We start from the raw sequence: 22,927 nt of genomic DNA, 5'->3' as shown, positions 1-22,927 counted from the left end.
ACAAGATGATGGTTTTCTTTGGGGGCAAGGAGGAAGGCGGGAAAGGGGCATGAGGAAGGCTGCTGAACTCCTAGTATTTTTTTTCTTAAAGGAATACTTTACATACAGAAGTGTTCTTTTTAAAAATTTTTACCGAGATGCTAGTTACATCAGTATGTTTGCTTGTGAAAATTCAGTGGGATACACAGTTGGCCCTTGCACAACATGGGTTTGAACTACATGGATCCACTTATAATGTGGATTTTTTTCAATAAATACGTACAATATTGTAAAAGTATTTTCTCTTCCTTATGATTTTAATAACATCTTTTCTCTAGCTTACTTTATTGTAAGAGTACAGTATATGATACATAAAATACACAAAATATGTGTACATCGGATATTTATGTTATCAGTAAGGCTTCCAGTCAACAATAGGTTATTAGCAATTAAGTTTTGGGGGAGTCAAAAGTTTACACGAATTTTCAACTGTGCGAGGGGATCAATGCCCCAGCCCCCTTGTTGTTCAAGGATTAACTATACATTAATAATTTGTATATTTTTTTTAAATTATGTTATACTCCATTCAACAAGAAGTCTAAATATATTAATTCTCAGGGCAAATGAAAGCTTGAGAATTACATGAAAATAAAAACAATCTTACAGTGAATTCCAAATGCTTTACCGGCTATCATGGTTGAGCAATTACCATGCAGCAGACACTGTTCATGGTACTTTCCTGCCAGGATCCCATTGAAGCCTCACAGTCCTTCAATTCTCATTTCCCAAAGAGGAGAACTAAAGCTCCCAGCAGCTGAACGACCTGCTAAGCTAGCAAATGGCAGAGCCAGGATTTGGATCCCATGTGTCTGGCTCACAAGTCTGATTCTTTTCACTATATCACACTGCCTCCCATTGGCTCAGTTAATCCTTACAAGGCCCTGGAAGGCAGATCTTAGACTCACTCTTTTCAGAGAGACAGGAAGTCACACCCAGAGTGCTTATCAGACTAGCCTACAGCTGGTCAATGGGGGGGGGGGGGGGGCAGTGCTGCAATAGCTCTGAAACCAGACAGTTCTCCCACTTACTAGCTACCTTGGGTAAAAGCTGCTTAATTTCTTTAAGCCTTACTTTCCTTACATAAAGTAAAAAGAAAATTGAAATTGAAAATCAAATTTTAAAGTATTCCACATTTTATTTTTGTCCCAAGAATTTTGTTTTTTAGGAATTACTCTGGATTAAATGTTTACTTCCAACATCCTAGCACATTTAATGTCAAAAAGATAAGTGATATGTGCCAGCAGACAAAAGGAAGTGTCAGGTGAATCTATTTGCACTCTCTTTAAAGTAAGTATTTCCAAAACTTAAAGCAAGCCTGCTGTTGAAGTACGTCTCTGACAAAAGCTAAACCAGTGTCAGTGTGTACCAACTTCCCTCCCACCTCCACCTAGCCCCCAAATTCAATTGACCAACTAACAGAATATTGGAAATTTTTTGTTCCTGATCATTTAAGAAATAAATAACTCATGGAGTCTCAAGCTCCTCCCCCCTTTTTTGCCTTATTAGTTCAGACTTTTAAATCTAGTGCCTAGAGAAAGAAAGAATCACCATGGCCAAAGTGTGTTGATATTACCTGAGTGGCAATTATAACACCAACTGAATCAAGATGACTTATTTAGAGTATCAACAGGGGCGCCTGGGTGGCTCAGTGCTGACAGCTCAGAGCCTGAAGTCTGCTTCGGATTCTGTGTCTCCCTCTCTCTCCGCCCCTCCCCTGCTCCTGCTCTGTCTCTCTCTGTCTCAAAAATAAATAAAAACATTAAAAAAAATAAAATAAAAATAGAGTATCAACAAATGTTCTTCAATGAATTATGCTTATGGTGCGTTTTAGCACGTTAAACAATTAATTTTACATGTTCACTTATAAAGTCTTTTATATTGTTCTGTGTTAAAAGCCTTCTCCAGGGGATTTAACATTTATGCTCCTTTAACAAGTAGCATGAGGCACCATACCTGTTGTGCAAGGCCTTCTCGACTTTCAGTAGAGCTGAGAAGGACCCGGCGGTTTGCCAGAGCTTCTTCGTAAGGCACAGACTCCAAGAGGGGCTATGGAAAAGGCAGCAGAAGAATTAAAGGAAAAGATCATATCATTCCCGAATCCTATGTACACAGAAAGAATGTTAAATGGGGTTCAACAATAAATTCAGACATATGCCAACATTCACTATTTCCTTTTAATGATGTCACAGGGACCTTTTTTAAAGAAAAATAACGAAGAGGGACTTGTCATTCCAGTTATAATCTACACTAACTAAAAGCATATGGACCTGTACCAAATACCATATGATTTCACTTCTATGTGAAATCTACAAAACAAAACAAATTAAAGAAAAAAAAAAAAAAAAAAAAACAGAAACAGACTCAGATACAGAGATCAATCAGGTGGTTGCCAGATTTGGGGGGGGGGGGGGGGGCGGTGAGAGCATGGGCAAAATAGAGAAAGGGGATTAAAAGATACAAACTTCCAGTTATAAAATAAATAAGACACAGGACAGGATGCACAGCATAGGAATATAAATAGTAAGTAACAACTTTGTATGGTGACAGATGGTAGCTACACTTATCTTGGTGATCACTCTGTAATGTATATAAGTGTTGAATCACTATGTTGTACACCTGTAACTAATATAATATTGTATGTCAATGACATCTCAATTTTTTTTTTTTTAAAGCAGATTGTCAGAGAGGCAGAAATAAAGATCACTAAGGGGCATTGTCTTGACTGTACCTTTAAGGGTGTAAACATGTCAAAACCTATCAAATTGTATGCTTGAAATATATGCAGTTTTTTTATGTCAATTAAACCCCCCAATTAAACTTTCCAAAACAAACACATGAATAGACAGATAAAGGAAGAGGACAGAATATCTAGAAACAGACAAAAGCATACACAAAAACATATTATGTGATAAATGCTGGGTTTGTTTGTTTTTTTTTTAAGTCAATAGAGAAAGGACAGACTGGATAAAAGCCACAAGGATAACCAGGTAATAATCTAGAAAAATAACTATTTAGATCCCTTTTTCATACCTCTATCAGAATGACTCCAAGATGGATTAAAGAATTCAATCTAAAAATTTAGACCATGAAAGTAATGGAAGAAAATGTAGGTGATCATTTCTGTAATCTTGAAAAGTACCCCTGGCCAAGAATCACCACCATAAAGAAAAAGATTGGTTTAAAGATATAAAAATTAAAACTTCTATTTTGAAAAAATACTACAGCAAACTGGAGAAAAAATACTTCTAACACAGGCACAGGATTAAAGTTCTTACTATATAGGGAGCTCTTTCAACCCTAATTAGGAACATTTATCTAAAAATAGATCAACGATGAACAGAGAATTGACAGAATAAATACAAACAATAACTTTATGAAAAGACATACCACTTCAATAAGCAAAGGAATGCAAATTAAAATAATAAGAAGCTTCTTGTCTAATTAACATTAAATTTATGGGTTAAATTTATACTTCTGGTAAACTATAAATAGACAATCTTCCTGAAGTGTAGTCTGGAAAAATGTGTCAAAATTTGAAAGATTCACAGACTTTGAACCAGCAATTCCATTTTGGGAAATTAATCTTAAAGACATAATTAAAATAATTACACAAAGAGAGATTGGTAGCCTTATACAATGCTAGAAACATAAAACAGTACAGCTACTCTTAAGGACAATTTGCAACACATATTAAAATGCAAAATGTGCAAGCCACATGATTCAGAACATTCCGCTACTCAATATTCCACACATGTGCCCAAGGAGGCATTTACAAAGCTATCACTTACAGTATTATTTTAACAGTAAAAAACTGGAATGAACCTAAATGCCCACCAATAAGGAATATCTAAATGAGCCACAAAACATACATATTGTAAGATTCTATGCTGTATTTAAAAGGAATATAGTAGCCACCATATGTAATGATACAGACAGGTCTCTAAAACATTTTATTTGTTTTTAATTTTTCTTTGTTTCTTCATTTTTTTAAAGTATAGTTGATGCAGGCGCCTGGGTGGCTCAGTCGGTTAAGCATCCGACTTCGGCTCAGGTCATGATCTCACAGTTTTGAGTTCGAGCCCTGCATCGGGCTCTGTGCTGACAGCTCAGAGCCTGGAGCCTGCTTCTGATTCTGGGTCTCCCTCTCCCTCTGCGCCTCCCCCCACTTGCTCGTGCATGCTCTCTCTCTCTCTCTCAAAAATAAATAAAACATTAAAAAATATTTTTTTAAATACATAGTTGAAGAACAATGTTAGTTTCAGATGTACAATATGGTGATTCGACAATTCTATACACCTAACAAAACATTTTTTTAATTAATTAATTTTTTTAAATAATCTGTATACACAATGTGGGGCTCAGACTCATGACCCTGAGATCAAGAATCTCCCACGCTTCAAACTGAGCCAGTCAGGCACATCTAAGACACTTTAAATGAAAAAAATCAAGGCACCTGGGTGGCTCAGTTGGTTAAGTGTCCAACTCTTGCTTTCAACTCAGGTCATGGATCTCACGGTTCAGTTTGTGAGAGTGAGCCCCACAATGGGCTCTGCTCTAACAGCACATAGCCTGCTTGGGATTCTCTCTCTCCCTCTCTCTCTCTCTGTCCCTCCCCCACTCACACTCTTTCTCAAAATAAATAAAACATTTAAAATAAATAAATAAAACTTAAAAAGTTAAAAAAAAAAAATCAAGTTGCACAATGAAACAAGCATTTCAGTTGAAAAAAGAAAGAAAAGTCTATACATTGTATATTGTCAATAGATGCATAAATGCTCCAAGATTCTGGAAGGTTATACACCAAACTGATAGCTATAGTGACCTCTGGAGAGAGAGTGGAATTAGGGACTATACATGTAATGTTCTAAGGTAATATAAGAACATGTTTAGGCATTATTTGTACCTAAAAGTAAAAAAAAAATAAGGAGGAAAAAGGTAAAAAATGCACAAAGTTAGAGTTGCATGTGCAAGAATATCTACTGTTTCTCCGCATATAACAGTGAAAAATAGGAAACAACCTAAATATCCATGAGCAATGGATTAGTTAATTAAATTATCACACACAGAATGAAATACTATAGATTTAATACTATAGAGGTATTAAAATGATAACAATTTATATTTATAGAAAGTATTATTTGATGTATTAAAAATCACAATTTTTATATCCACAAAAATAATATTCTAAAACAGTGTATGTCAATGGACTATCAGCCATCAAAAAGAATGAAATCTTGCCATTCCAACAATGCAGATTGAGCAAGAATGTATTCTGCTAAGCAAAACAAGCCAGTGAGAGAAAGACAAATAACATATGATTTCACTCATATGTGAAATTTAAGAAACAAAACAGATGAACATAGGAGAAGGGGGAAAAAAGAGAGAGAGAGAGGGAGGCAAAGTATAAGAGACTCTTCAACTACAGAGAACTGAGAAGTGATGAGGGGAGGTAGGCAGGGGGAGAAGTGATGAGGGGAGGTAGGCAGGGGATGGGCTAATTGGGTGATGGGTATTAAGGAGGGCACTTGTGATGAGCACTGGGTGTTAAATTTAAGTGATGAATCACTAAATTCTACACCTGAAATCAATTTTACCATATATGCTAACTAGAATTTAAATAAAAAATTGAAATAAAAAAGTAAAATGAAATAGAAGGGTATGTATCCAGATACACTTTGCTTTTTATAGCACATACATGTATGTGTTTCCTAAAGTTTTTTGGGTACAGATATACTCCAACAAAATTAAGGGTAGCTACCTCTGGGGGGTGGGAATTGGTGCGTAATTTTCTTCTTCATGCACTGTTACACCTTCTGATTTCTGCTTGCAATGACCTTGTATTCTTATATTCAGGAAAAAATTATAAATGTATTTCAATTTTTTTCTATTTCTACAAGTTTGAGATTTCTGAAGTCTGATATTTATTGGCTGCCTGGCTGCCTCATTCTAGACACTTGGGGACATGAGTTCAACATGGCCTATGCATAGATCACACATTAATTGAGGTTTGGGTCTCTGTCACCTTCTCCTCCCCAAAGACCTCCCCCAATACTCACCAACCACCTGTGCCCCCAACTGTGTAAAATCTAAACAAAACGAAATGTGGAAAAACTCTTGCCCTTCTCTGGAATGATTCCTGATTTTTCCTCTGAGGTTAATTTAACAGGAGCTCACAAACCTTTCTCAGAGCCTTCATATAGGCGGCAGCTTTTTTCTTGTATTGCAGCATGCACTCAGCTGAAAGAGGACTAATGAAGCCACTCGCTGCCTTAGGCCCGTAGCTCAGAGAAGCAATGAAGTAGTCCACATTGTTGCTGAAGAAAGATGCAATCTAAATCAAGTGTGACAAGAAAATAGATTTTGTTTTCCAATCATGTATCTAAAATATAGACCTAATAGTTTTCGAAGCAAAGTTAAAGGTGCCGGCATGGAAATGAAATTTCAACACCTGCCAAAAGCCCACATTTATTTACTTGGGAAGAATTCCTAGGCCAATGATTTGTAATAGAAAGACAATACCAGTATAAAGATTGAGACCAGACTTCTGACATGTCTCAACCTCGACAATTTCTATTCTTTCTGAAAACCAAGACTGAATTCGGGTTTATTCTGGGGATGATGTTCATGGGCCATTTACCTCATTAATTTCTGCCACTAGTCTCAAAATATGCATGTTTGGATTTATATATTCCATTTGTATTTTAACTTTGAATGTTTCCAATTCCAACATGAGACAGGACACAGCATCTTGAATATGATAACTCTACTTAAATTTAATTCTGTAAATCTCAATTTATGATCTACAAATATAATAAAGACTAAATCTGTGTAAGCAGGCACAAAGACCCATGACTGAGCCATGACTTTGAATTTATAGTGTTGTATGAAATGGTGATATAAATAAAAATGTCTGAGAAGGTTATTAGCCAAAAAAATTAAAGTGCTGCATACATTAAAGAATATCCTATTTTGATAAATAAGAAGTGACTTATGGAACAAAGTATCCTACACCTTGGCAAAAATTGGCCAGAAAGTAAGCAAGCAATCACTAATGGTCTGAAAGTTTTTATTTTTCATTAGTATTTTACTATGTCAAATGAAATTCTACACTAGGTAGTATTCAAGAAAATAAAGGATTCTAAAAGTCTTGAGCTTTATATTCCTTGTAAATGACATGGATAATCATATACCCAGGATTTGCATTTTAGGTCATAGCAATACATGGTGAGGTTTACATTCTTTCCTCTTTCTAGTATTTGTACATTTTCTAAATGTTCTTCAATATGCATATGTTACATTTTCCTACTGGGCTTTTAAAAATTATATACCATAAAATTTAGTTTAATCAAATCACATTAGCTAGATATTAAGCTGCCACCAACTAACATTAGTTCAGATACTTACTTCAGTTAAAAACCATTTTTAGGGGTGCCTGGGTGGCTCAGTTGGTTAAGCGTCTGACTCTTGATTTTGGCTCAGGTCATGATCTCGTGGTTTTTTAGTTCATGCCCTGCGTCGGGCTCTACACTGACAGTGCGGGGCCTGCTTGGGATCCTCTATCGCTCTCTCTCCCTCCCCCTCTGTCTCTCTCTTTCCCTCTCTCTCTCTCAGAATAAACTTTAAAAAAAAACTTATAAAAATTGCACAATTTTTCACAATCAGATACCTTCCCTTGAGACATTTTAAGGTTTCAGGTAAAGCAAATCTAAAATTAGCTTATATAAAGGTATTTAATATTTCAGAATTTTCATAAAAGTTAGAAACTGCAGAAACGCCTCTAAAGTGCTAACATTCTCTTCTTCCAGAAGTTTTCTTAATCAAATCAAGGTCAGAATTATCTTCAGAAAGCTTCAGCATGCCTGTAGATGCAAGCGATCAAGAGGGTACAGCTGGGATGGTCTTCTGGCTGAGGAACCCTGGAGGCACAGATCTGTGCGCTGACAGAACCCAAAGATAACACCCTCTAATTATGGCCCCAAGCACTGCAAAGTGTCACAAAGACCAGTCTGAGTCGGGGAAAGATGAGAAAGAGGACACTGAATATGTAATACGATCGGTGATCACTTCTGGTTAACTTAATTACCTGAAAAAAATGTGTTCCTGTTATGGGCAACCTGTCAGAAAAATAATGGTATATAAACACAAGTAGAAATTAACATTTCCTTGAGAAATTAGGTTGCATCCACAGAAATAAATGGGCTAAGATAGTTCTGAATACAGTCCTTTTGGTTACACATATATGGGTAGTTCCCAGAGAAATATGAATCAGTAAAGGTGCTGATGACAGCCACATGAACACATACTGACAATGTGACAGCTGCTGAAGCCAGAATATCCAAGACAGAATTTTTAGAGAAAATGCATTTTGGCCAGTTTATCATAATAATTAAGTGCTTAATGACCCAAATAATTATTATCTAATATTAATGGCTCAATGAAAAGACATATGTTCAAAGTCACCTTAGAAGTTCTTGTTAAGAAACAAAACCACAGAGGTAGCATTAGGACAAGTGTTATCGAAAAACAAAAAACCAGGAAGGAAAAAAACCAAAATATTAATGAAGGTTTTATTGGTTCTTTTTTCTTTTTATGTAATTTCCCAATTTCTATACAGCAGACATTTGATATATACAAAGATGTATACTGATCATCAAATATCTCACTAAAAAATAAACTGTGAGTGATCTACTTACTCATCACGAATGCTAAACAGTCACTCTCCTATTGCTTTAAATATTGGGCAGTGAGAAGGAAAAGGGAGACAACTTTATTTTACAAAAAAGTCTGATATTCCAAACTTCTTTTACAGATTAATTTTCCTATGTCATTTAAGGAAGGAAAAGAAAGGAGCTTACTTAAGAATTAAATTTAATGTCAATATAAACCAGAGAAAACTTACCTTTCCTGCTCCATTTGTTAATGCTACTACTGAGGACAGGATACAGTCATTAGTTGTAATGAGCTTCTGTGTTGCTGTTGGAAGTTCATGCTCTATTGTAGCTTTCTGATTGTAATGTTTAGAAATATCTATAAAAGCAATCAAATGAAAACTATTAACATCCATACACAAGTTGCATACAGATAACCAGCCCGTTCACTACTCTCATATCTGCTTTTAGAGATTTACACAGTAAATTTGACCAAAAAATGGTCCCAAATATATCGGGATTGTCCTGAGTATCAATTAGGTCACAAATCCATGTGGAAAGAATAGAGCCAAGTGAGGGTCTCTTAACACCATCCTGATGTCTCTATTATAGTCACCAGCTTACGGGTCTGATTCTCCCTCTTTCGAGTGTTTGCTCTTATTCTAGTGTTGAGTAAATGACCCTGACCAGTATTTACCAGTTAAAAACGCTGTTTTAATAGTCTGGCAGGCACAAATGAGAATTCATCTTGTACTTATATAAGCTAACCATGAGGCTGGAAGAGAATGACCAACACGATCTCCTGCAATCCTTACTGGCCTTAGTCAGTCTGCCGGTACACACCCTAACAAACACTGACAAGGATCGTCACAGCCAAACTGGCACTGAATCCTCCAGTGTATGGCTTCACGTGCTACTGCTTCCAGTCCCAGAATATTACAACAAAGGCCTTTGGTTAGAAAAGCACAGGAGAGACTTAAATATAAAAAACATGAGGAGAAATTGCAGTAGGTGAAACCAGCCAAATGACTTAAGGTTGGGGTTTTCTGGGTCTCTCAGAAAGAATGATTTTGTCCTGGAAATAAGGGATAATGGGAGAATCTTAAGACAACACTGATTTATAAGGAAGGGTAATTATATTTTTAAATAATAAAGTGTTTACAATTCATTCTCCTCTGAATTTTTTAGAATACTTCAGGTACAACAGCACTAATTATCCCTACCAACAAAGCTAAAAATAATCACAAAATATGAAAATTAATTTTTATAATGGGTGTGTATGCAGAGAACTGCATTTATTCAGAATCAAGAAGTCTAGTTAATTCTAGATTATGGATAATTAAAAAGAAATAAGACTAGAAAGAAATGGTTTTTGAGATTTAACCTGATATGATCATGGTATTTTAACACAAAATCACTGTTTTATGAATAGAATTATTTTTACTAAAATTTTTAAACTGGGGAATTGTTTTAGTTATATATTTAATACACATATACGCACATATATGTAAACTTTCAGAGTCACAGAAAAGTTACAGAGACTTTTCTGTATACCTTTTAGCCAGTTTTCCCTGTTGTTAACACCTTACATTACAGTTGCCACAGCAAAAGAATCAACTCATTAGTATATTACTATTATATTTACGTTTTCAAAAATAAATGATTATCCTCTATATATTCATAAGATACCCAAGTGAATAAAAATTCGACTGGGGACACCTAGGTGGCTTAGTCAGTTGGGCATTAACTTCAGCTCAGGTCATGATCTCACAGTTCATAAGTTCGAGCCCCGCACTGGGCTCTGTACTGAGAGCTTGGAACCTGGAGCCTGCTTCAGATTCTGTGTCTCCCTCTCTCTCTGCCCCTCCCCCCACTTGCTCACATGCACGCACGCTCTCTCTCTCTCTCTAAAATAAACATTAAAAAAATTTTTTTGATTTGAACACTGAACACTCTTATATACTGAACTTGCTAGCCCCTAACACAGACATTTTCTCTCTACACACCACAGAAAGGTTTGGTCGCAATTTCGCTAGAAGTACACAAAACTATGATACAACTTGGCTGGCAGTAATCTTAGGTGATCAGCAGGTGACTGAGATACTTAATGAAAGTCATATAATACTATGAATACTTACATGGCTTCTACTGGACCTGCGCCACTGCAGTTTGACAACAGTAATTCTCCTAATCAAATTGTGTACTCTTTATCAAGTTGAAATATTTCAATTATTTAGGGTGTTCCTTGACATTAAATTTTAAATCCAAAAAGAACAAAGAAATCATGCAACCTAAGCCCAGAGATTTATTTTTCTCTTATGTTTCCTATGAGTCTACCTGCTTTAGACCTGAGACTAAAAATCAACAATTCTCAGGGAGCCTAGGTAGCTCAATCAGTTAAGCATCCAACTCTTGATTTCAGCTCAGGTCATGATCTCACAATTCATGAGTTCAAGCCCCACATCAGGCTCTGAGCTAATAGTGCAAAGCCTGCTTGAGATTCTCTCTACCCTCCCTCCCCTTTTGTGCTCACGCTCTCTCAAAAAAAAAATAAACTTTAAAAAAATAACAATTCTCCCTCAGAATTCACTTGTTAAAAGATTAATTCACTCCTATTTTAAATCCATGTAGGACAGACATTTTAATATATCTCTAGCTCTCTTTTTACAATGACACCTGCCTGCCTTCTAACTTAGATCAAGCAATTATTCAGGGCAAAGCAGGAAGGGAAGAGGCTTGAAATGAGAGTTCTCTGAAACATAAAGCTTCTTCTGTTAATGCCAGTTGATATTCACTCTGAGTTTCCATGAGAGATACCCACCAGTCTTACAAGTTAAGTAAAAAGACAGATTTAAACTGTAAACCTAGTAACAGGACCCCATAATCTTGCCAACCACCCTTCATGTTTCCCAATATTCTCTCTTTACGTTATGTTTTCAAGGACAGAAACAAGTGGAGGAACTAAGGGGGTTGGGGGGGGGGGGGGGTGTGCCTCTGATCCTCCCATAAGTTCCATTAGCTCGGGTCCCAAATAACAAACAGTAACATTCTCAGATTTGGACCACTTGGTGTCTTAATCTTATGTAATGTTTGAATAAAAGCATCTGAATAGGGGTGTCTGGCTGGCTCAGTTGATGGAGCATGTGAATCTTGATCTCGGGGTTGTAGGTTGGAGCCCCATGCTGGGTCCAGAGATTACTTAAAAAAAAAAAATCTTAAAAAAAGAAAGCATCTGTATAAAACTCTGCATATTATAGATTAATTAAAACAGAAATATAAATAAAATCGAGATTTTTTTTTTTTAATGTAAAGGAAGCTTTAACACCCCTCTTATTGGATAGCTACCCTCCACTGCTCTCACCCATTCTTTATAGGAATGCTGGAGAAACTGCTAGCAAGAACAAATAATAATATCAGCATAGCAAAATTTAGAAACTAAAACCAAAAACTGTAGCAATAGCTACCTATGGTTTCAATGGCCTAGCTCTGGGTTAATTAAAGTCCTGGAAGAGAGGACCATAGCTAGGTTTTAACTTCCCAAACCAAAAGCTGCACAGGAAAAAGGCACCATGCCCTTAGGCCCTCTACACAGCAGACTAGTTCTGCTGGGTTTGGGCTGACTCTTGTCATCTGCCACCAAGACTGTCTATTCAAGCTGTGATTCCTACAGCCACGGCTAGCCTTAGAAGTACAGTGATTTTTTTAAATTCCTTATAATTGGAGACGAGCCACAGAAAGGTATATTCTCCATACTGAAAGGTAAGACAGTGCTAGCTAATACTGCTGACACTAAGACTGAATGATTCCCAGTGCTGGAGGTTACATGCCAACCTACAAGAGGGCCTGAATACACCCATCTTGTACATGCTTTCCAACAGTCTTAAGGTTTTAAAATTATTTTCTGTGAAACTAGTAATTGGTCCCTAATTGTTACCTAAGTACCACAATGAATAATCTAGGCTATTATTAATCTGGGCTATTTCCAATAATTGCTTCTGCCCTTTCCTCCTTCTCCTACCCCAACTCTCTTCAAAAGGAAAAGAAGAAAAAAACCTACAAGCCATGCAGACCCACAGACTGAAAAGTCGACTCAGGATCACAGTTAGCTAAGAAGCATATGAAATGTCCTTCAGCCGACTATATTCTTTGTACATAGCAATTAAAAACTAATCAAAGCTTAAAACCAGACCTCCACTCCTTAAGTCTCCCCTGAACAAAACAGGCCTTAAAATGGGTACTTTATTTCATTTTATTTTTTTGAGAGAGAGAGAGTGGGTGCAAGTGAGTGACGGGCAGAGACAGAGAGGGAGAGAGAGAGGAGGGAATTAAAATGGGCACTTGAAACTTAAAAATGCACAGGATGGTGGAAAGTGGGTACATTCTTTCTTGGGACTTTAAACCCTGGATTCCTCAACTCCTTCATGCTTGGGCTCTAACAAGTGCAAAGTATTTTGCTAAATGCCTCTGAATAGCATGTCTGGCGTGATAAAATTCACACACCTGCCTTAAATCAGTGCAATGTATTTTTGGCCAAAGTACTGTGCACAAGGGTTTCTCTTCAGCACTGTGTTTACCTTCTGAAATGAAGCAGATGGAAAAAACAGAAGGCAGTGAGCTGCGCACTTCAACATAAGCCAAATGCTACTAAGCCTTTTTCTGGGGTCTATTAGCCTTGGTGATATTGGTTTAATCTCATTTGGGCAGATCTGAGAAAATGAGATGAAGGGTTTTCAGCTTATTTATGTTCTTTCCAAACCTCACCTTTCATGACATCATGAAATCCATGCAGAGCAGCACCAACATTTGTTAAGACAGAACTATAGTTCGTCCGAAGGAGTCCATCTGGCTCTGTACCTAGGAAACCAAAATCACAAGCCTAAGCATTTTCCCAGAAGACTTCGCCTAAAAACCTGAGAGCTCACCTGCTTCCTCTACTCTTGGGAAGAGAGAAAATAAACATGGCTTGTGATATGTTGGAAATAATGGCTCCTGAAGTCTTTGCAAACACATTCAGATAGAAGAATGATAGATATACATCCAACTCATCTGCATTACCCACATCCACAAATATTTTTAATGGTTAAGAACCAAAATTACATTAAGTAGGATTACATATTTTATGATTCTTCTTAAAATAAAAGTTGAATTTTCACCTTGTAACTTCAGGACATATTTCTCAATTTCTCCTTTCTCTATACATGATTATTAGTTGAACATCACTAAAAACATCATTATTCAAATATCAGAGCTCCACTTCTGGCATGACAGCATTAGCAGTTCCACAGGCCCTCTGAGCTCACAGCATGGAGCCTGCTTGGGATTCTCCCTACCTCTCTCTCTGCCCCTTCCGTGCGCACAGGTGCAGATGCTCTCATGCGTGTGCGCGCGCGCTCTCTCTCTCTCTCTCTCTCACTCACACACACACACACACACACACACACAAAATAAACTTAAAAGAAAAAAAAAGCCCAAATTTAACTGGATCATCTGTGAAGCAATTTATGCCCCAAAGGCATTGTTGAAAACAAGACAAGCAGCCAGTCAGCAATCAGTGGAGTTTAATCTCCACGTGATTAAGAAACAAAACAGGAGGGGTGCCTGGGTGGCTCAGTGGGCTAACCATCAGACTCCTGATATGGGCTCAGTTCATGATCTCATGGTCCCTGTGCTGGAACCCCACATCGCACTCCATGCCAATAGTGCACAGTCTGCTTAGGATTCTCTCACCTTCTCTCTGCTCCTCCCCCACTAGTGCTCGCGCTCTCTCTCTCTCTCTCAAAATAAACTTTTAAAAAAAGAAGGAACAGGGGCGCCTGGGTGGCTCAGTCGGTTGGGCATCCGGCTTTGGCTCAGGTCATGATCTCACAGTTTGTGAGCTCGAGCCCCACGTTGGGCTCTGTGTGGACAGCTCAGAGCTTGGAGCCTGATTAGGATTCTGCACCTTCCTCTCTCTCTGCTCCTCCTCCTCTCTCTCTCTCTCCAAATTAAACATTAAAGAAAGATTAAAAAAAAAAAAAAAAAAAAAAAAAAAAAAAGAAGGAACAAAACTGGGAAAGGGCCCTGACAAAACCACTGTTACCCAGGGTGACTGTGGGCCTGCCCATGGCTAAACCCCCTGAGAAACAACATCAGGGTGATTACTCTGAAAAACTACAAAATAAAATTAAAGAAGGTCTGTCTAGATGCAAAAATACAGCATGTTCATGAACCAGAAAACTCAACATTATTAAGATGGCAATACTCCCTGTGTGAGTTTCCTAGGGCTGCCGTGACAAAGTGCTACAAAGGGAGTGGTTTAAAACCACAGAAAACAGCTCTCTTACAGTTCTGGAAGCCAGAAGTCTGAAATCAAAGCTGTGCTAACAGGGCCACACTTCCTCTGAAGGCTCCAGAGAATAGTTCCTTGCCTCTCCCAGCTTCTGTTGGCCCACATGTTCCTTGACTTATGGCAGGATTAACTCCAATCCCTGCCTTGGTCTTCATATGGCCTCCCTGAGTCTCTCCTGTGTCTCTATATGTCTCCAAATCTCTCCTTATAAGGATGGTAGTCATTGGACTGACAGGGCTCTCCCTAAACTAGTAAGACCTCATCTTACCTTGATTACATCTGCAGAGATCCTATTTCCAAATAAAGTTGTATACACAGATACCAGAGTAGAATTTCACGTATTTTGGGGAGACAAACTCCCCAGACTGATCTACAGATTCAGTGCAATCCCTGTCAGAATCCCAGCTGACTTCTTTGTAGAAACTGACAAGCTGATTCTAAAATTTACATGAAATTACAAGGGAACAAGAATAGTCAAACAGATGTCCCTGGGTGGCTCAGTCGTTCCTCCAGCTCTTTGGTTTCAGCTCAGGTCATGATCCCATGGTTTGTGGGTTCAAAACCTGTGTTGGGCTCCATGTTGACAGTGCAGAGCCTGCTTGGGATTCTCTCCCTCTCTCTCCCTCTGCTCCTCCTTCACTCTCACTCACATTCTCTCTTTCTCTCTCCCTCCCTCTCTCTCAAAATAAATCAATAAACATAAAAAAAAGAAAGAATACTCAAATAATCTTGACAAAGAACAAACTAGGAGGACTCTCACTTCCTGATCTCAAAACTTACCCAAAAGCAACAGTCATCAAGACAGTATAGTATTGGCATAGGACTGACACATATATAGATTAATGGAATAAACCTGAGAGTCTAGAATTAAATCCATAAACCTATGATCAACTGATTCTTAACAAGTGTGCCAAGGTCATTCAATAAGGAAAAAAGTCTTTTCAATAAATGGCGCTGAGACAACTAGATATACACCTCACACCAGATAAAAAAGTTAACTCAAAATAGATCAAGGACCTAAACATGAAAGCTAAAACTATAAAATTCTTAGAAGAAAACATAGGGGTAAGTCTTTATGACCTCATATTTGACCATGGATTCTTAGACACCAAAAGCACAAACAATAAAATAAAAATAAATTGATTTCATGTAAATTAAAAAACTTTTGTGCTTCAATGGACACCATCAAAAAGTGAAAAGATAACCCACAAAATGGAAGAAAATATTGCCAATCATATATCCAAAAAGGGATTTGTATCTAGAGTATATAAAGTACACTCACAGGGGTACCTGGGTGGCTCCGTCAATTACGCATCTGACTTTGGCTCAGGTCATGATCTCTTGGCTTATGGGTTTGAGCCCCACGTCGGACTCTAAGCTGACAGCTCAGCCTGGAGCTTGCTTCAGATTCTATGTCTCCCTCTCTCTCTGCCCCTCCCATATTCATGTTCTGTCTCTCTTTCAAAAATTAATGAACATTGAAAGAAAAATTTTAAAAACAGGACTCCTGGGTGGCTCAGTCAGTTAAGCGTCCAACTTCAGCTCAGATCATGATCTCACAGTTCATGAGTTCAAGCCCCGTGCTGACAGTTTAGAGCCTGGAGCCTGCTTCAGATTCTGTGTCTTCTTCTCTGCCTCTCCCCAGCTCATGCTTGCTCTCTCTCTAGCTCTCTCTCTCTCTCAAAAAAAAAAATAATTAAAAAAAAATTTTTTATAAAAAAAATAAAAATAAAATAACACTTACAACTCAATAATAAAAAGACAACCTAATTGAAAAATGGAGAAAAGATCTGAATAAATCTATTTCCAAAGAAGACACACAAATGGCCAATAAGGACATGAAAAGATGCTTGACCTCATTAGACATCAGGGAAATACAAATCAAAAGAGCAATGAGACACCACCTCAGAAAGTTGAATAATAACACTAGGATGGCTAAAATCAAAAAGCCAGATAATAACAAGTATTGGTGAGGATGTGGAGAAATCAGAACGCTGCTGGTGGGAAGCCACCTTGCAAAACAGTGTGGCAGTTCTTCCAACAGTTAAGTATAGTTGTTACCATATGACCCAGCAATTCCACTCCTAGGTATATACCCAACAGAAATGAAAGCTAGTCCACTCAAACACTGTTCACAAATATCTATAGCATCACTATTCATAACAGCCAAAAGGTGGAAAACAATAGAAAGCATCAACTGATAGGTAAATAAAATGTGGTATACCTCTACAATGGGAGGGTACTCTGTAATAAAAAGGAATGGATTATTGATACATGCTTCCTGTTGGGTGAATCTTGAGAACGTTATGCTGAATGAAAAAAAAGCAGTCACAAAAAACCATGTTACATGATTCTGTTTATACAAAGTGTTCAGAATAGGCAAACTTATGAACAGAAAGTACGTTAGTAGTTGCTTAAAGCCAAGGAGGGGTGGAACAGGGGAAAAAGAAGGTGATAGCTAAAGTATACAGGGTTTCTGCTTCAAGTGATGAAAATATTTTAAAATTAACTTTGATATATGATGGTGCATATATTTGTGAATATACTAAAAACCACTGAATGTTATACTTTAAATGGGTAAACTGTATAGTATGTAAATTATATCACATTAAAGCTGTTACAAAAAAAAAAAAATCACAGTTCCAGAAAAATCATGTCATTCTTAAAACATCGCTTAAACTGAGATCCATTCAATTACCTGAAAATATTCTCCTCAAATTAGACGAAAGGGAAACAAATGATATTTTTACTTCTAAACCTCCCCCCCCTCCTATTCTACTTGTTGGGAAGTTGCTACAAATTCTTATGCTTTGCCCCTCTGCATTTAAAAAAGAGGAATGTGAGGGGTGCCTGGGTGGCTCAGGCAGTTGGGTGTCCGACTTCGGCTCAGGTCATGATCTCATGGTTCATGGGTTTGAGCCCCGCATCAGGCTCTGTACTGACAGCTCAGAGTCTGGAGCCTGTTTTGGATTCTGTGTCTCCCTCTCTCTCTGTCCCTCCCCTGCCCGTGCTCTCTCTCAGTCTCTCAAAAATAAACAAACATTAAAAAAAAAAAATTTTTTTTTTAAAAAGAAGATGGTGAGAAAGGAAATTAATATTTAATGCATGTCTTCAATGCCTGATTCTGTACATTCTTAATTTAACTTAAAAATCATTTTACCTCCATTTTTAAATGGGAAGACAGGTACAGAGAGATAAAGCAAGTTGCCCAAGACCATAAACGTGTAAGGGGCTGGGGGACTTGAGTTCAAGTTTTTCTGACTCTAGATCCTGCATTCTTCCTGCTCAAACAAACTAAACATCTCCTTCTCCAGCTTCTTGTACTCTCAGTTCTTCAGGTTGAACCATGAGCAACAAACAAACATACTTGGCAAAGCGAGAAGACCGATGTAAGTCTGCAGCTTCTCAAACACAGCTGTCATTTTTCTCATGTCCTGAGACAGCTCTAGATTCCTGGCTCTCAACGCAGATGTGCAAAGAGAAGATTCACATTCTTCTTCTAAACTAGGAATGAGCAGATTTTTCAAAAGTGAGCATCCTAACGATTTTCAAATAGCTACAATAAATCCTCTCAATTCTCAAACAACTAGATCCAAAGAGAAAACTTTACAAAAAAGAAAAAAAAATTATCTCATTTGTAAGTTTCCATTTTTTAAACCATAATACACGTACCTGTTGGCTGCAAATGTCAAAGGAGTAACAGAGGACTAAATGGGAAATAAAAAAAAAAAGAAAGGCAGGTGTCCATTGTCTTTCCATTCTGAGAACAGCACAAAATTATTTCTCTTAAAAATATTTTGAGGAAAAAAATATTTTGAGGAGGGGTGCCTGGCTGGCTCAGGTGATAGAGCATGCGATTCTTGATCTTGGGGTCATGAGTTCAAGCCCCACACCGGGCACAGAGCTGAAAGGAAAAGGAAAAGGAAAAGGAAAAGGAAAAGGAAAAGGAAAAGGAAAAGGAAAAGGAAAAGGAAAAGGAAAAGGAAAAGGAAAAGGAAGGGAAAGGAAGGAAAAAGAAAAGAGAAGAAAAGAAAGAAAAGAAAAGAGAAGAAAAAGAATACAAAAATATTTTGAGGAGAAAAATATCTCATAGACTGACTTCCTAAAGAGAACTGAACAGGAACCAGCAGACAGAGTCAATCATTAAGAAACCTTTATAGTATATGTATTTGTAAGGTTAAAAAAACAGGTGGATTCTTAACAGTATTTATTAAAAATGTGCAGGTAATCCCTCCCCTGTTCGTGCTCTGTCTCTGTCTCTCAAAAATAAATAAACATTAAAAAAATTTTAAAAATAAAATGTGCAGGTAATCAAGCAAAATGCTTTTTATATAAAGCTAGAAGAGTTATTATCACAGGAAAAATAATCATATCTCCCTCCTAGACCTTGCCATGTCTCTTTTTCTACTTTATAGCAGACAGCTTCATTTAATACTAAGCCCGTTTACAACTAAAAAACATGCCATTTTGTCAATTAAAGTGGTTTTGAAACCAATGATGAAAAGTTGCCTAAAAACATAAATATATGATGGGGTAGGGAACAACATTCCAAAAATAGGAATCTAAGGTCAAGAAAGGTCTTATCCAATGTTTCTAAAAACTCAATAGTGAAAAAATTAATTAAGGTAAAATAAAAATGCCTAAGTGTTTCAAGTAGTAAATACCACTTTTGCAGTGGTTCTCAGATTCCTCTTAAACATAAGCCAGATCAATAAGGTATATTCAATTTAGTGTTAAACTTCTAGAATCAATTTTCAAAAAACTTTAACTACACTGAACCATAAGATGTAAGAATCTGAATGAAACTGTAATTCATAATTATTCAAGTCCTAACTCCTTGATTCCTAAAATTCTATCATATCAACAAATCATAAAATTTGGTTACTGAAATAACTTTTAATTAAGAATTAAATAACATTTAATTAGGAAATAAAATGGCTTTTAACACATATTAAATGTTCCAAATAATGAAAGTATACATTTTTAAAAAGGTAAAACCTACTACTTTAGTTTTATAAGGATTTATGAACCATAATTATTTGTATATTTTCAAAATCTCTAAGTGAGTTACTTACATATGAGTTATCTACATATTTTCTAAAGTTTATTCTACAATATATTATAACACATCTATGTTCTTGTTTCTTTTGTGTTCCAGTTGTATTCTTTTTTTTTAAGGCTAAATCTTAGGATGAAAAGATTTAGATGGAGGTCTTGGTAGTTTTAGACCAAAAATATCAAAATGTACAAGCAATATCAAATTTCCAGTTACGGAGATTATTTTCGCTTTCCCTTCCAGAAATACTTAACAAAGAATACTTAAGGTTACAAAATGACATCTTCTACGAGGGGTGGAGCACATACACAAAGTTTTTAGTTTGTAACTTATAAACATCACCAATAATAAAAACAAGAAAATACCACTTTGAAGAAACCTAATGATTACAGATCCAATCGTAGAAGCTAACTATTATAACCCCCATCTAAATGGGGGTTTTGTTTACAGCAAAAAGATAAAACTGAAATTATTTCAATAAATGTGTGATTCACAATCACTGAAAACATGGATTCATACTGTTATGTGGTTATAGCAGTAACCACAGTACAGAACTACTCAAAAAACCCTAACAGATGCACAACAATCAAATTTTCTTAAATATAAGTTTATGCTGCTCAAGCCATATTTTCCTTTTTCATAAAAGTCCAAATTGGCTATGGTGCAGAAAGATCAGGCAGATCACAAGAGATACCTGTCTCTATTTTATTAATTCCAGCACAGGTCAGGTGACACCCCACAATTCCCCAAATTCCTTGCCCTCAAGGATTAAGTACCTTTTTAACTGATAAGGAAGAATCTTCCTAAGAAAACATATGTAAGAGGTTAAGTGCTCTGAAAAAGTTTTCAATTTCACAGTAGTCTCCTGGAAGAGAAAAATAATTTCATGGTTAATAGTGTTATTTGACAAAGAGAGCCTCCACTTCCAGAAGTGAAACACAGAAGAAAATTACCAGGACAGTCACAGTATCCTCAGTAATACTTTCAAATAAATGAAGCATTCCTTCCTCAAGAGGGCGGACGTAGGACGCATTTTCATGAAGGTACTGTGAGAACTAAATACAGAAGGGAAAGAATTGGGAGTTACATCACTGGAAAATAACAAATACCAACAGATTTGTAAATGGACTCAACTGAGTTGCAATAAACTTTTTTGGGAAATTTTTCTGGGAAATTTGGCTTTTACAAAACAGATATACTCCCCTCTAATAGTTCCAAATACAATCCCCAAGTCCCCATCTCATTCCAAAAGGAGGAACTTGAAAGGGGGCTTGGGGGACATAATTAACAACCAGGCATGGGTGGAAATGGGGAGGGGACACTGCATCACAACCAGCACCAACAGGCCTTCCCCAAACACCTGCTTCTCTACAGGGGTCTCCGTTAAAAAAAAGAAAAGAAAATCAAAACTGTATGAAAGGTTTTTAGGTTATGTATCTCATTCTTTAAAAAAAATTTTAATGTTTACTTATTTTGAGAGAGAGAGAGAGCACGTACAAGGGAGGTGCAGAGAGAGAGAGGGAGACACAGAATTCGAAGCAGGCTCCAGGCTCTGAGCTGTCAGCACAGAGCCCAATGTGGGGCTCTAACTCACAAGCAGTGAGATCATGACCTGAGCCAAAGTCAGACGCTTAACCAACTGAGCCACCTAGGTGCCTCTGTACCTTTTTTAAAAAACAAGTCTATTAAGGACAGATTTTTATTTGTACTGTGGACAATGTTCAGAGTTAACAAAGTCCAGAAATACAATTCTCACCAACATGAGGATATAAAAACTTTCATTACCATCACTGATGTTTAGTGTTTAAGAACAATTCAGTATGAAGAATCAATTCAGAAAAACATCCTACAGGCATTTAGACAACTTAAAAGCAAAAAGGTTAATTTTCACCTACAAAATATCTCAATTATTGTATAATGAATATTGTATAATGGTTCAAATGTTGATTTCTAAGTATAGAAATGTAAGATCTCACTATGCAGAAATGTGATTCAACTGGCCACACCTCAAACTATAGATACATGGCTCTGGGCATCTCAGTCTTTCTGGACTTCAATCTTTAGACCTGTGAAGTTGAACATTAGGCTTACACACCTAAATGTCTACTTTATGATTCTATGAACAAGTCTAAACACTCTGGTCATCTTTTAACAAGTGGTTTCTGAATCCCCTTCAATAATACAGACTTATTAGGGAAACCACATAGAACCTTTCACAGGCCAAAACACCAAAAGTAAGATATTGAGAAATACATGAATTCTTCAAAGTTAATGAAGTGCTTCAGGAAGTTAAGACTAACAAATGTGACTCTCCCTGTGTGGGCTTAATACGGCAACAAGCTAAAATAAAATTCCAATAATGCACAAAGAACCGGTAATGAGTAAAATATATTTTTTGATATTATAGAAGTGTAAAAGAAAATATAACCACATTAAAATGCTGCAGTACTATTTCCCTACCCAAGTCATCTGAAAGCTTTTTCCCACAGTGAAACTGAAGAGCATATTTCAAAGACCCAAAGTTTAATTCTTTATGAACTTCAGTAGATATACGGCGTCAGATCAAAACTGATGAAAATCAAGCATCTCCTGAGGGCTTCCTATGTGTAAGACATAATGATAACAAGAACTAACCGTTAGTGAGTGCATACTACGTCCCAGGCACTATTCTTAGTACTCTGCACGTATTATCCACTTAATCCTCAAACATATATACCTATGAGGTATGTACTCTATCCTCAGTTTTAAAGATCAGGAAAATGAAGCACAGAGAGGTTAAATAAATTGCCCAAGAGAAAACAGAAAGTGGCAGAACTGGGCTGGGACCCCAGTAGTCTGGCTTCAGAATCTAGGCTT

General features: G+C 36.9%; 1 protein-coding gene across 3 annotated transcripts in view; it reads right to left on the bottom strand.

Moving 5' to 3' along the window:
* Nucleotides 1-22,927, bottom strand: part of PPP1R21 (protein phosphatase 1 regulatory subunit 21) — a 63,377-nt gene that overhangs the window by 15,859 nt on the left and 24,591 nt on the right. For all 3 annotated transcript variants that reach the window (XR_006200665.1, XM_042932219.1, XM_042932220.1), the window contains exons 10-16: nucleotides 21,025-21,126; nucleotides 20,848-20,936; nucleotides 18,383-18,519; nucleotides 13,449-13,541; nucleotides 8,939-9,066; nucleotides 6,218-6,370; nucleotides 1,993-2,085 (exon numbers count right to left, since the gene is read on the bottom strand). Coding sequence is in view for 2 of the 3 variants with exons in the window: in XM_042932219.1 (XP_042788153.1) it covers nucleotides 1,993-2,085; nucleotides 6,218-6,370; nucleotides 8,939-9,066; nucleotides 13,449-13,541; nucleotides 18,383-18,519; nucleotides 20,848-20,936; nucleotides 21,025-21,126 (795 nt within the window). In the remaining variant the exon portion in view is untranslated. The remainder of the gene's footprint in view (nucleotides 1-1,992; nucleotides 2,086-6,217; nucleotides 6,371-8,938; nucleotides 9,067-13,448; nucleotides 13,542-18,382; nucleotides 18,520-20,847; nucleotides 20,937-21,024; nucleotides 21,127-22,927) is intronic.

The sequence above is a fragment of the Panthera leo genome, chromosome A3 (genome assembly GCF_018350215.1).
Source record: "Panthera leo isolate Ple1 chromosome A3, P.leo_Ple1_pat1.1, whole genome shotgun sequence".
Lineage (NCBI taxonomy): Eukaryota > Metazoa > Chordata > Mammalia > Carnivora > Felidae > Panthera > Panthera leo.
Note: the sequence above shows the minus strand (reverse complement) of the source record. Positions and strands in the feature narration are given on the sequence as shown.